Raw genomic sequence first — 13851 nt, 5'->3', positions numbered from 1 at the left:
CTCCTGGACATGTTGGTCCAGCCTCATTTATCATCCCAGCAATCATTCCTAAAAGATACCACCAATTTTTTAAATCGTTTAACTAGTGCGGATGATATCTGCGATCATACCCTGATGTGTGTGATGGACGTCTGCAGTTTGTACATGTCCATCCCCCATCAGCAGGGTCTACTCGCCATGCAAGAGTTTTTGTTGGATTTGGAGGGGTTTGATTTTAATATCAATTTGTACCTGAAATTGCTGGAGCTGGTGCTCACAAAGAATTACTTTTTATTTGATGGACGGATATATCTATAGACGTCCGGGTGTGCTATGGGCGCGGCGGTAGCTCCGGCTTATGCCAATGTGTTCATGTTCAAATTTGAGCGTGAATTTTTCTTTGGACATAGATATAGCCAGCACATCCGGACGTTCTGTAGATATATCGATGATTTATTTATGTTTTGGAATGGTGGAGTACAATTATTTGAAGACATCATGGGTGAAATTAATGAGGCGGAAACGCCCATAAAGTTCACCTTTAAATCCAGCCAATCAGATATTGATTTCCTGGATATATCAGTCAAACTTAACAACAGGGTGGTCAACACAGAATTGTTTAGGAAAAGCACAGACCGCAATACCCTGCTGCATGCTAGCAGCCACCACCCCCCTGCATTGCATAGGGGTCTCCCATATTCGCAGATGGTGCGAGCGGTGCGGATATGTAGTGACCCTTCCAAAATGCAGGAAGAACTTTATCATCGATAAATTTCGTAACAGAGGTTATTCATACAAACAATTGATCACAGCTAAAAATAAAGCTCTGCGACTACATAGAACTGATCTACTAACTCCCGCGGAGAAGTCCCCTGCCTCTGTATTTCCCTTCATTACTAAATTTGACACATCAAGCTCTGTGGTGCCCATTGCCAGTAAGGCACTGTGGCCGATAGTTGCCACTGATGTAAATTTACCAGTGTTCAAACATGTCCGCCCCTTAACTTGTTACACCAGGGGGCGTAATCTTCGTGATATACTAGTCCACACGGATATTACTGGATATGGTATGGATGAACAAATCAATACATCGTTTAAAAAAAACGGGATGCTACAAGTGCCCTCGTTGCACGACGTGCAATTATCTCATCCCAGGAAGCGAATTTAAAGATCCTCATTCATCCAAGATATACCATATCAGATATGTTCTATCCTGTGAGTCTCAATTTGTGGTATACAGGATTGTGTGCCCCTGTGGCTTATTTTTCATAGGCATGACATCACGCAAATTCAAAGAAAGAATGGCCATGCACCGGTCGGCCATTAAAGCGGCACTGGCCGGTAAAAGGGCCGACCAACCGGTGGCCATTAATTTCAAGGAATGTCAACACACTCTGGCCTCATTTAGGTATCAAATTATTGATCAAGTCCCCATATCCAATAGGGGAGGAGACAGAATTAAGAGATTACTGAAATTAGAAGCCACTTGGATCCATCGACTAAATACGGTGGCTCCATATGGCTTGAATGAGCGCATTGTATGGAGCACCTTCATGTAGATTGGTGTACTTCGAACTTGATGATCCACCAATTTCGACAGTGTATATGTTTCTAGTCTTTGACTATGTATCTGTTTTTAATTCTCTGTCATCTTAGGTTGCAGACCGGAGAATATTGACCTGCATCCTTTGGACAGTTATTTTACCATTTTGGGTTTCTACTTTTCTGTAATTCACCTGGGTTTAATATATATAGCCACTCACTGCCCGTGGCACCAAAATGGAAGGGATGGCCACCTTTGGGTCTTGGGAAAGCCACTGTCTAACCGGGTGGGTGTGAGCCACTTGGAGTGACACAGGCGTACCAGACAGACTGTGTGACCTAACCACTCATTGGGGTTCTATGGGCATATGGATGTCTATATTTTTATGTATTTTTTGATTGATTTTTGCTTTAGGTAATGTACTGTGCATGTTAATGAATTACACTCTATTCTCTTTACATTTAAATCGATTTTGTATCAGTGTTACTTTAAATGTATTCAAATGTATTTACCGTACAGGCAATTTTTGGGTATGGACAGTCAGCTGATTGACAGGGGACTTGACTAAGCAGATGAGAGCTGCTGAGGTCAATCCGCTTGTATGAAACGGACAGCCGATTACTCACACAACATGCCTCAGTGTGTGTGGCAATCAGCTGAGCGGCGTCCTGTTGCCATGACACTGCGGGTGGGAGCCGTGCTGTCATGAGCTGTACAGGATGCGAGGCGGGTTACCATGGTGATGACGCTGCAGATGGGAGCTGCTTGCGTCATCAGCTGGTGCCTGACTGGCCGCAGCTGTGCTGAGAACCATGTGAACGGACCGATTTGGTGCCTGTTTAGAGCATTTAAAAAGGTAATGATGTTTATGATGCTGTGTCATCTTGCTGCCTGTAACTGTCTTGTTTGCCTCATGACAAAAGGGGCTGATGCCCCGAAACGACCCGTTGAGGCTCTAATTAAGACTTTTTCACTTCTGCTGCAGTGACGTGCCGTTTCCATTTCCTTTAGGAAGAGAAACCATGATATATATATATATATATATATATATATATATATATATATATATATATATATATATATATATATATATATATATATATATAGGATGCTATAGCAAGCAAGCAGCGGCACTCATCAGGGTTTGAAAAAGTCAAAAAGTGGTTTTTAATGCTCCAACGTTTCGGGGCTCCAAACTGCCCCTTTGTCAAGGTGTACAACCTTGACAAAGGGGCAGTTTGGAGCCCCGAAACGTTGGAGCATTAAAAACCACTTTTTGACTTTTTCAAACCCTGATGAGTGCCGCTGCTTGCTTGCTATAGCATCCTACAACTACCTCCCGGAGGGCACCCAGGTGGCTGCTCAACTAAAGGCTGAGTGCCGGACTGACTGAGATCCTATATATATATATATATATATATATATATATATATATATATATATATATATATATATATATATACACACACACACACACACACACACACACACTAAGTGTGTCACTTGTAGATCACTCATTATGGGTAATAGCTTCTCCCATCCTCAAACCGGCAAGAAATTGACTAAGCTGTACATCAAAATTCGTTATTTACATGATAGTTTGTCCCTGTAGTAAATACTACATAAGGAAAACTGAGAGAATGTTTAAGGAGCGTATTGCACAACACAAAAGCTCCATCAGATTGGCCATCAAGAATAGATTGGCCGATCAAACTGTGGCCAAACATTTTTTACGGATGTCGCACAGTTTAGCAACACTTAAATACCGTATCATTGATCAGGTTCCGGAGAATTTTAGAGGAGGAGATAGGGGTCGGAAATTGTTACAGTTGGAGTCCAAGTGGATATACCAACTTGACACTCTAGCTCCAAAAGGTTTGAATGAGCAATTGGGGCTTCAGTGCTTCCTTCAAGCTCGTTGCTACTGAACATGGCTATATTGATGTGTCTTTGAGCCATATTATTTTGTTACAGTGTTATGTTGAACTTTATTTGTTGCAATGCAATATGTCTCTCAGTATAAGCATTATGTATAGATAAACCTTTTGTGGCTCTTTGAACTATCTGATTTGTGTCTGGTTTTAATACACTGTATTTTGAACGCTTTTCTATTTATGTCCCCTACAGGCTTCCGTACCTGTAGTTTTTGCAAATTCTGTTCTGTGATTGGTGGAGGTTTTGTCACTGACATGTGACGTCATATACTCTGCGTCTGGCAGGTCTGTGGCGTTTGAGCACTGGGTGATGCATTGTATAAAGGTAAGCCTTATGTCTGTAAACTGTTATCCTGACGAAAAATCCAAATAGAGCTTTGAAACGTTAAAACTTGACAACAGTGTTGTGTCATTCATTGATTGATTGAAAGTCGCCTGTGAGTGCTGCCCACTACAAGGTTCAACATTTCCTCGCTAGCCAGCGAGATAAGGAGGGCACTGGGTGCAGCTGATATCTATCTTTGCAAGAGAGTGCCGGTAATAAATATATATATATATATATATATATATATATATATATTTTTTTTTTTTTTTTTTTTTTTTTTTACTTCAATTTATTAAAAGTTAGGTTTTAAAATTAAATCAAAAAGTTGTGCCCCCCCCCCCCCCCCCCAAATAAAGAGTACTTTTTCTTTTTCTTCAATTGTACTAATAATTCTTACTCTCAGTGGTAGGTCACATTGTGACTGCCACTAAAGCAGCTATACCACAATTTTGTTTTACCTACCATGCAAATTACAGAAGCAAATGTTCAAAGGAATTTTGAGACCAAGAGTTATTCAATTAATGCCCTCAGCTAGTCCCAGTGCAGCATTGATCACATATTTATGCTCTACTGAGATAGGAGCAGAAATATGTTTTAGTTGGGCTGTCTCGAGTCGCAACTGCAACATGCTTGGAAATTAGAAAGGTAGAAGCTGCTTAACACTGCTAAACCCTGTGTATTCTTATGCAAAATAGTGACCATTTCAGAAATTATCTGAATAGCCCCCAGGCTAAGTGCCTTGTGTCACTATTGAAATGCCCCAAAAAGTTTACCACTTTGACACCTGGTGGTAATAACTGGATGTACTTAAAGAGAGTGGTGAAGCCACTGTGCAATGAGAAGATGAGCAGAGTAGATTCTACTTGCATATTTTAGCACCGCCTAATGAAAAATGTGAGATTAAATTGGTAATAAATAGTAAGCATAATTTGAATATCAATTTTTTTAAATTATAGGGTTTTGTGATTTCTACTTACTTGCATTGGTATTCATGTCCTTGCTGATCCACCAAGAGAAAGTAATGACCATGCCATGCATTTGGGCTGGATTTAATTGTGACACATTTAATGTCTGTTCCATAAAGCACATTGATGCCACTGCTAAAATCTTTCAAATACCTATGCATGTCATCTGCATGTGGGAAGAATTCATGAGAGTAATGTTTAAAATTCAGGCGCTCATTATGACTCAGCAGTGAGTTCCAGTCATGACGAAGATTGAATTCCTTGTTCCTGTGCCCTGTAAACTGTTTGTTTATGCTAATTAACTTACGATGTCGTGGGAAATGAAGAAAGAAGCTACCAGGGCTCTGGTTCCGTTCAAATACAATGTAATTCCTCATAGAGTCTTCAAGAAACTTTGCAATCTGGAGACCTCCAGGACCAGCACCAAGCACACAGTAATCATGTTTGATCCGGTGTGAGAGCAGAGATGTAAAGCTTAAAACTAAACCAATCAGCTGTAATTGCATCCTGCACAAGAAAAGAAATCGTGAAACTGTGACATTCACTCACTAATTGCAAGGATTTCAATGCATAACATCATCACGGTTATAATCCATTCTTTATATAGCACACACATATTCCATAGCACTTTACAGAAAAAATGTGAATATCTACATCAGTCCCTGCCCAAATGGATATTTCCTACCAAATGTACATGTACAACCGCACATTCTACAGTTATTTTGGTTCTTTTTTTTGTTGGGAGACAATTAACCTACCAGTATAATTTTGGATTGTGGGAGGAAACTGGAGCACCAGGAGTAAACCAATGCAAGCACAGGAAGAATATACAAACAATGCACATGGGCTATTGATCCAATGACCTCAGTGCTGTGAGTCAGTAATGCTATCATTACACCTTCTGTGCTGCCCATGGATTAATTCTCCTAATGAAGAATTACTTTCATTAAGAGAAAATAGCTTGTCCAGCAAGTAAACATTGAAAACACTCCAAGTTAATGATTATTTACAGAAATGTTCAGTTTACTTAATTTATCATGATATAATATACAACATAGGGAACTACATAATACGTAACAAAATTATGGAAGGATATTAATAGCACGTTCTCATATCCCATATACTTTCTCTCCCATACCGTATATACAGATAGACAAAGTACATATATAGATAGATAGATAGATAGATAGATCTATTTATTCACATACCTCCCAACATGATCAATATGGTATGTCAACAAATGTCATTGTCTTATCTTTGTAATGAACCATGATTATGACATTTTAAAATGCATATATGTTTTGAATTCATTCCTCATCTCTGTTCATTATTGTTTATAGTCATTTATGTATTTTTTTTTTTATTATTATTTTAATGATTGTCAGAAGAATGCATCCTGAAGTCCTATGATACTGGATAGAACAACCCTTGATGAACTCTTATATTGACGAAACGCGTTGGGTTCTTTGCTACTGTGAAAGTATTCCATCTATTCTTACAAGTGTTGAGCATATCATAACAGAGGGTCTGTCATAAGTGAAATTTTATCAACTCTTATGAAATAAAGACTTTTTATGAAAATAAACATTCTAAAGGATTTTGGGACTTTTTATTGTTGATGACCCTATAAGGTTATATTGAATAAGGATCCACACTATTGGGAACCATCTTAACATTGTTGTTGTATTTTTGTAGTTTCCATGCCAACTGAAAACCGTGTGTGATAGGCTGCCCCTTTGAACATACAGTACACAGTTATTTATAGGCCACTTGAGGGGAATGGTATATATATATATATATATATATATATATATATATATATATAATGTACAATATCTCCAGAATTTGCGCTATGCTGTGTCGGTCGCTTGATAACACTTGATCCCCTACTAGTGAGATCGAAAAGCCAATATCCAAACCAAAAGTGTTATATAGCGCCCTGTATATTAGTCAGGATATTTCCTGTCTTTCCTTTACAATATCAGATGGACCATAAACAAATTTTAAAGTAGAAAACATTTATTTAAAACATTTAAAACAAAAACCACATAATATCTTATAGAAGGTTTTTCTAATACAGGTGTATTCCTTGGTTTATGGATCACAATAGTAGTCAATGGTTACCCAACGCGTTTCGTCTCTTTATGAGACTTCATCAGGGGTGAAAATAGTATTGTAGTAGATCTACAAAAAGTAGAACATGATTTTAAATTGTTCATGTTGTCTACCTATTCCATTCATTCTTATGTACTCTTCTAATGTGTCTCCCAGACTGCTGCGCTGCTGCTGCTTATTGCTGTTCATGTGTATTTTTCAGCCTCATGTAACGTTTTGTACTTTCAGCTGTATTGTCATGTTGCCGGCTTTTGGGGTTCTGGACGGGTTGCCGGGGACGCGCTCCATCGCACAGCGTCACTATGCTGTGTGGAGTGACGTCAGCAGCGTGCGCATCAACCTAACTTTGGGGTGAGTCGCGCTCTGCACCCGGCGCCCGTCCAGTCCACGTTTGACCGGTATGTATGTTATTTATATGGGTCCTGCCGCCGCGCGGACACTATGTATTATGCTCTGCTGTTTGTTCAGTTGTTACATGCAGTCTTGATAACGATGCTTGCGAGCATCGAAACGTCGACTTTGACCATGTAACTTGTATTCAACTATATAAAATAACGTTGTACCAAGACCCCTGGAGTGACACTTATTTCTCCACTTCTATATATATATATACCGGTGTATATATATATATATATATATATATATATATATATATATATATATATATATATATATATATATATATATATATATATATATATATATATATAATGTACAATATCTCCAGAATTTGCGCTATGCTGTGTCGGTCGCTTGAGAACACTTGATCCCCTACTAGTGAGATCGAAAAGCCAATATCCAAACCAAAAGTGTTATATAGCGCCCTGTATATTAGTCAGGATATTTCCTGTCTTTCCTTTACAATATCAGATGGACCATAAACAAATTTTAAAGTAGAAAACATTTATTTAAAACATTTAAAACAAAAACCACATAATATCTTATAGAAGGTTTTTCTAATACAGGTGTATTCCTTGGTTTATGGATCACAATAGTAGTCAATGGTTACCCAACGCGTTTCGTCTCTTTATGAGACTTCATCAGGGGTGAAAATAGTATTGTAGTAGATCTACAAAAAGTAGAACATGATTTTAAATTGTTCATGTTGTCTACCTATTCCATTCATTCTTATGTACTCTTCTAATGTGTCTCCCAGACTGCTGCGCTGCTGCTGCTTATTGCTGTTCATGTGTATTTTTCAGCCTCATGTAACGTTTTGTACTTTCAGCTGTATTGTCATGTTGCCGGCTTTTGGGGTTCTGGACGGGTTGCCGGGGACGCGCTCCATCGCACAGCGTCACTATGCTGTGTGGAGTGACGTCAGCAGCGTGCGCATCAACCTAACTTTGGGGTGAGTCGCGCTCTGCACCCGGCGCCCGTCCAGTCCACGTTTGGCCGGTATGTATGTTATTTATATGGGTCCTGCCGCCGCGCGGACACTATGTATTATGCTCTGCTGTTTGTTCAGTTGTTACATGCAGTCTTGATAACGATGCTTGCGAGCATCGAAACGTCGACTTTGACCATGTAACTTGTATTCAACTATATAAAATAACGTTGTACCAAGACCCCTGGAGTGACACTTATTTCTCCACTTCTATATATATATATATACGGTATATATATATATATATATATATATATATATATATATATATATATATATATATATATATATATATATAGTACAATATCTCCAGAATTTGCGCTATGCTGTGTCGGTCGCTTGAGAACACTTGATCCCCTACTAGTGAGATCGAAAAGCCAATATCCAAACCAAAAGTGTTATATAGCGCCCTGTATATTAGTCAGGATATTTCCTGTCTTTCCTTTACAATATCAGATGGACCATAAACAAATTTTAAAGTAGAAAACATTTATTTAAAACATTTAAAACAAAAACCACATAATATCTTATAGAAGGTTTTTCTAATACAGGTGTATTCCTTGGTTTATGGATCACAATAGTAGTCAATGGTTACCCAACGCGTTTCGTCTCTTTATGAGACTTCATCAGGGGTGAAAATAGTATTGTAGTAGATCTACAAAAAGTAGAACATGATTTTAAATTATTTTTTTTTAAATAGCATAACATAGCATAACATAACATAGGAAAGACAAGTACAAGTATATAAAATTGTACGTAATATTCGGAATCAAATTCAGAGGAAAAAGAAAGAGGAGAACAGAGGAAGACAAAGGATGTAAATCATTTTGACATAAATATATTCTGACAGACCGTATTTTGTCATATCATAGAGGAATAAGTGGGGAACGAGAAAAACTCTGCACCCAAAGTTGATAATTGGTGTGAAAAACACCACTCTTATGCATATAATTAGATAGAATATGATGGTACTGTACCTTCTTAGGTCTCTAATCAACAGTTTTGTACAATTGTAGTGGTAGATGGTCCGGTTATAGACTCAAATAGTTTACTAGAAGTGGATATAAATACAAATGTAAATCCAAGGGTTTACCTAGGGTCCCCGATTGATTAATAAGTAATATTTGTTTAGGGTACTAACCTTATTAAGTCCTTTAATACTTAATATTGGTATTAAAGGACTTAGTAAGGTTAGTACCCTAAACAAATATTATTTTTCACATTATCATGTGGCCTTACACTGGGCTATTAGGCCCATAAATTTGTTATTGTGCATGGGATGGGTTTGGGAGTGTGATTCCCCCTTTGTTGGTATGGCTGGTCTGCTCCAGGGTAGCACACCCTAACACTTTATTAACATTTATGTTTTTCCCTATCACATTGTATGTATTATTTATGCTATTTTAAAAAAAAAATTTAACCCCTTCCCGACATTTGACGTACATTTACGTCATGGTCGGGAAGTACTTCCCGACACATGGCGTAAATGTACGTCATGGCTTTAAACTGTCACCGCGTCTATAGACGCGGTGACAGTTTAAACATGTCTGCTGTCCCTGACAGCAGACATGTCCCTGCATGCCCAGGGGGGGCTGCGATGCCGCCCCCCCCGTCGGCGATCGCTGTGATTGGCTGTTCAGTGTGAACAGCCAATTACAGCGTTTTCTGTGTCACCGGCGAATAACGTTCGCCGGTGACACAGGGATCGGAGGTGATTGGTGCTGTAAAGTACAGCACCAATCACCACGGGGTGTAAGGGTGACACTGGTGTCACCCCACCTCACCCCGCCCCCAAAGGCCGTGATTGGTTCGTCGGACCGACGAACCAATCACAGCCATGGAGGGGGATTTAAACTAACGGTGACTGCACTGCAGACGCCATTCCGGTCTGGAATTGCGTGCAGTGCGGTCACCGTACCTAGCTGCCGTGATATACTGACCTGATCCTTGCTAAATACTTATCTGATCACTGCTTGTAGCGTGCTGGATGCTTCCTGGATCCTGTTACTACTTGTGACTTCCTGTGTTGTGCTGCTGCAGTGTAATAGCGTTAGATAGAGAGAGATAGAGAGATAGAGAGATAGAGAGAGATAGTGTCAGAGAGTGCTATATTTTGTGCTGCTGCAGTGTGATAGAGTTATAGATAGAGAGATAGAGAGAGATAGAGAGAGAGAGATAGAGAGAGATAGAGAGAGATAGAGAGATAGTGACAGATTGTGCTATATATTTTTTATATAACTGACTGCTGCCCCCCCTTTTGTGCTGATCAGTATAAATTAACTGATCAGCAACTTTTTGGGGGCGCAGGTTTTTTTTTTAATATATATACCTGTCAGTGCTGCTGCTGCAGTGTCATAGAGTGATAGATAGTGAGAGATAGAGAGATAGAGAGAGATAGTGACAGAGAGTGATAGAGAGTGCTATATTTTGTGTCTGCTGCCCCCCTTTTGTGCACCCCCAGCAACTTTTTGGGGGTGCAGGGGTTATTTTTTATATATATATAACTGTCAGTGCTGCTGCTGCAGTGTCATAGAGTGATAGATAGTGAGAGATAGAGAGAGATAGAGAGAGATAGTGACAGAGAGTGATAGAGATCACTATATCTGAGGTGATCAGCAACTTTTTGGGGGTGCAGAGGTTTTTTTTTTATATATACCTGTCAGTTGCTGCCAGTTGCACTGTCAGTTGCACCAAAGGTTGTGCACCTGCTGCCCCTCACTGGTAATCAGTGTCGCATCAGTGATCACCTTTTTTTTTTTTTGAGGGTGCTGTGGGGTCTTTTTTAAATTTTTTTTTTACACACACTGTGATTTTGTGGGTGTCCTGTGGTCACTGTGCGCTGTTAAGTGACGTACATCACTGATCAGCTTTTTCGGCACAGGGTTGATCTATTTTTTTTTTTTTTTTTATCAAATTCCTGTTGCCTTTGAGCGCTGTTCAGTGACGGACGTTACTGACCAACATCTGTGCTCAATTTTTGGCGCAGGACCTTTTTTTTTTTTTTTTTTAACCCCTTCAATTTTTTTTTTTTTTTAACCCCATGAATTTTTTTTTTTTTTTTTATTGGGATCAAATTCCTGTATAAAGTATTTTTTTTTTTCTGCACTACATACACACTACACACTACATACCCCCCTGGTTGAAATAAAGTTTGTACCCCCCCTACACTATACACGTGTTGAAACATTTCACTACCAGAAACACAAAAATAAAAATGGCATCCCAAATGTCATCCCAAATGTCATCCCAGTCATCCAGAAGAATGTATTCAGCGGAGGAGGCATATGCCATGCTTGCCTCTGACTCTGACACAGCCAGTGAGGCAAGCGGGGAATTTGAAGGATTCATCTTAAGCTCCTCTTCCTCCTCTAGTGATGAGGGACCCCCTCAAAGACGCCCCCGTAGAGCAGCTGAGACCCCCCCCCCAATAATTGATCTCGTATGGACCCCACCACCAGACAATTTTGAGCCCCAGGTTCCTGAGTTTTTGGCCATGCCAGGAATCCAATTTGATTCCACAGGTCTCAGAGAAATTGACTTTTTCAAATTATTTTTCTCTGATGATTTTATAAATTTAATGGTGGACCAAACTAATTTATATGCCCAGCAGTTTATTGCTCAAAACCCCACGTCATCATTTGCTAGGTGGACCCCTGTAGATGCAGTAGAGATGATGACGTTTTGGGGTCTGGTGTTTCATATGGGCATAGTAAAAAAGCCAGAAATTAGGCAATATTGGAGTACAGATGTTCTGTACAGCACCCCATTTTACCGTATGGCCATGACTCGGGCTCGTTTTGAGATGATCCTTAAATTTTTGCATTACAACGATAATGCACAGTACCCACCCAGAGATGATCCCACCTTTGACCGGCTATTCAAAGTCAGGCCGGTCATTGATCATTTCAGTGCCAAATTTGCAGAGATGTACATCCCTGAAAAATGTATTTGTATTGACAAGTCCCTTATACATTTTAAAGGAAGGGTTAAATTCCGCCAGTACCTTCCCAGTAAGAGGGCAAGGTATGGCATAAAAATGTATAAGCTGTGTAAAAGCACCTCAGGGTACACCCACATGTTTAGGGTATATGAAGGGAAGGATTCAAGAATTGAACCGCCAGAATGCCCCCCCTCCCTCGTAGGTGTTAGTGGAAAAATTGTCTGGGATTTAGTGCACCCCTTCCTGGATAAAGGTTATCACCTCTATGTGGATAACTTTTACACTAGCATCCCCCTGTTTAAGGCCCTTGGTTCAAGAGGTACAGCAGCTTGCGGTACTGTGCGCAAGAACCAAAGAGGCCTCCCAAAAACGCACATTGCCCAAGTAATGAGAAGGGGTGAAAGCAGGGGAATATGCACCGAAAATATGTTGTTGGTCAAATATAAGGACAAGAGGGATGTCCTTATACTGACAACAATTCACGGAGACAGTACCACCTCCGTCCCTGTACAAGGTACCAGTACCCACACCTCAAAACCTAATTGTATCCTGGATTACAATAGGTACATGGGCGGAGTGGATCTTTCAGATCAGGTACTGAAGCCGTACAGTGCCCTGCGGAAAACAAAAATCTGGTACAAGAAGCTGGCCGTGTATATCATCCAGATGGCACTGTATAACGCTTACGTGCTATTCCGTTCTACCGGCCAGAGGGGGACATTTATGCACTTTCAAGAGGAAGTCATAAAGGGCCTAATATTTGGGAACCAGCAGGCAGAGGGCCCCAGTACTTCTAGTACTGGCCCCCGTATTGTACCAGGGCAGCATTTTCCTGATGAAATCCCCTCCACTGGAAAAAAGGGCAGGACACAAAAAAGGTGCAAAGTTTGCTATAAAAAGGGAATAAGAAAGCAAACTATTATCCAGAGTGACACTTGCCCCGACAAACCCGGCCTATGTATAAAGGAGTGTTTTAAAATATACCACACATCTATGGATTATTAGGTTCATAATTTCACCGTGCTTCGGGGGTCTTGCTAATGCCACATAGCACCCACCATTCATTCCACCAGAATCTGAGCCGCAAAATCCAAAAATCACTCCTTCCCTTCTGAGTCCTGCCATGCACCCAACTGGTATTTTTTGGTCACATGTGAGGCATTGCCGTACTCGGGAGAAATTGGGGCACAGATTTTGAGGGTGCTTTTTCTCCTTCATACCTTCTGAAAATGAACAATTTTGAGCCAGAACTGCATTTTTGTGTAAAAAAATGTAATTTTTCATTTTCACTGCCCAGTTGTATCAAAATTGGTGAAACCCCTGGGGGTTTGAAATGTACACTATACGCCTAGATGAATTCCCTGAGGGGTGTAGTTTGCAAAATGGGGTCACTTGTGGGGGGGTTCCACTGTATTGGTGCTTTGGGGGTCTTGCTAATGCGACATAGCACCCACCAACATTCCACCAGAATTTGTGCTGCAAAATCCAAATATCACTCCTTCCCTTCTGAGTCCTGCCACTTTTTGGTCACACATGAGGCATTGCCGTACTCGGGAGAAATTGGGGCACAGATTTTGGGGTGCTTTGTCTCCTTCATTCCTTGTGAAAATGAAAAATTTTGAGCCAGAACTGCATTTTTGTGTAAAAAAATGTAATTTTTCAT

The 13851-nt window shown here is 40.0% G+C and overlaps 1 protein-coding gene across 1 annotated transcript in view; it reads right to left on the bottom strand.

The window, feature by feature from the left end:
- Positions 1 to 13851, bottom strand: part of FOXRED2 (FAD dependent oxidoreductase domain containing 2) — a 232279-nt gene that overhangs the window by 198988 nt on the left and 19440 nt on the right. The window contains exon 2 of the mRNA XM_083181808.1: positions 4759 to 5253. Within this exon, the coding sequence (XP_083037934.1) occupies positions 4759 to 5252 (494 nt within the window). The 5' untranslated portion in view covers position 5253. The remainder of the gene's footprint in view (positions 1 to 4758; positions 5254 to 13851) is intronic.

The sequence above is a fragment of the Crinia signifera genome, chromosome 4 (assembly GCF_055691185.1).
Source record: "Crinia signifera chromosome 4, ASM5569118v1, whole genome shotgun sequence".
In the NCBI taxonomy this organism is placed as follows: domain Eukaryota; kingdom Metazoa; phylum Chordata; class Amphibia; order Anura; family Myobatrachidae; genus Crinia; species Crinia signifera.
This window is presented reverse-complemented; position numbering and strand designations above follow the sequence as displayed.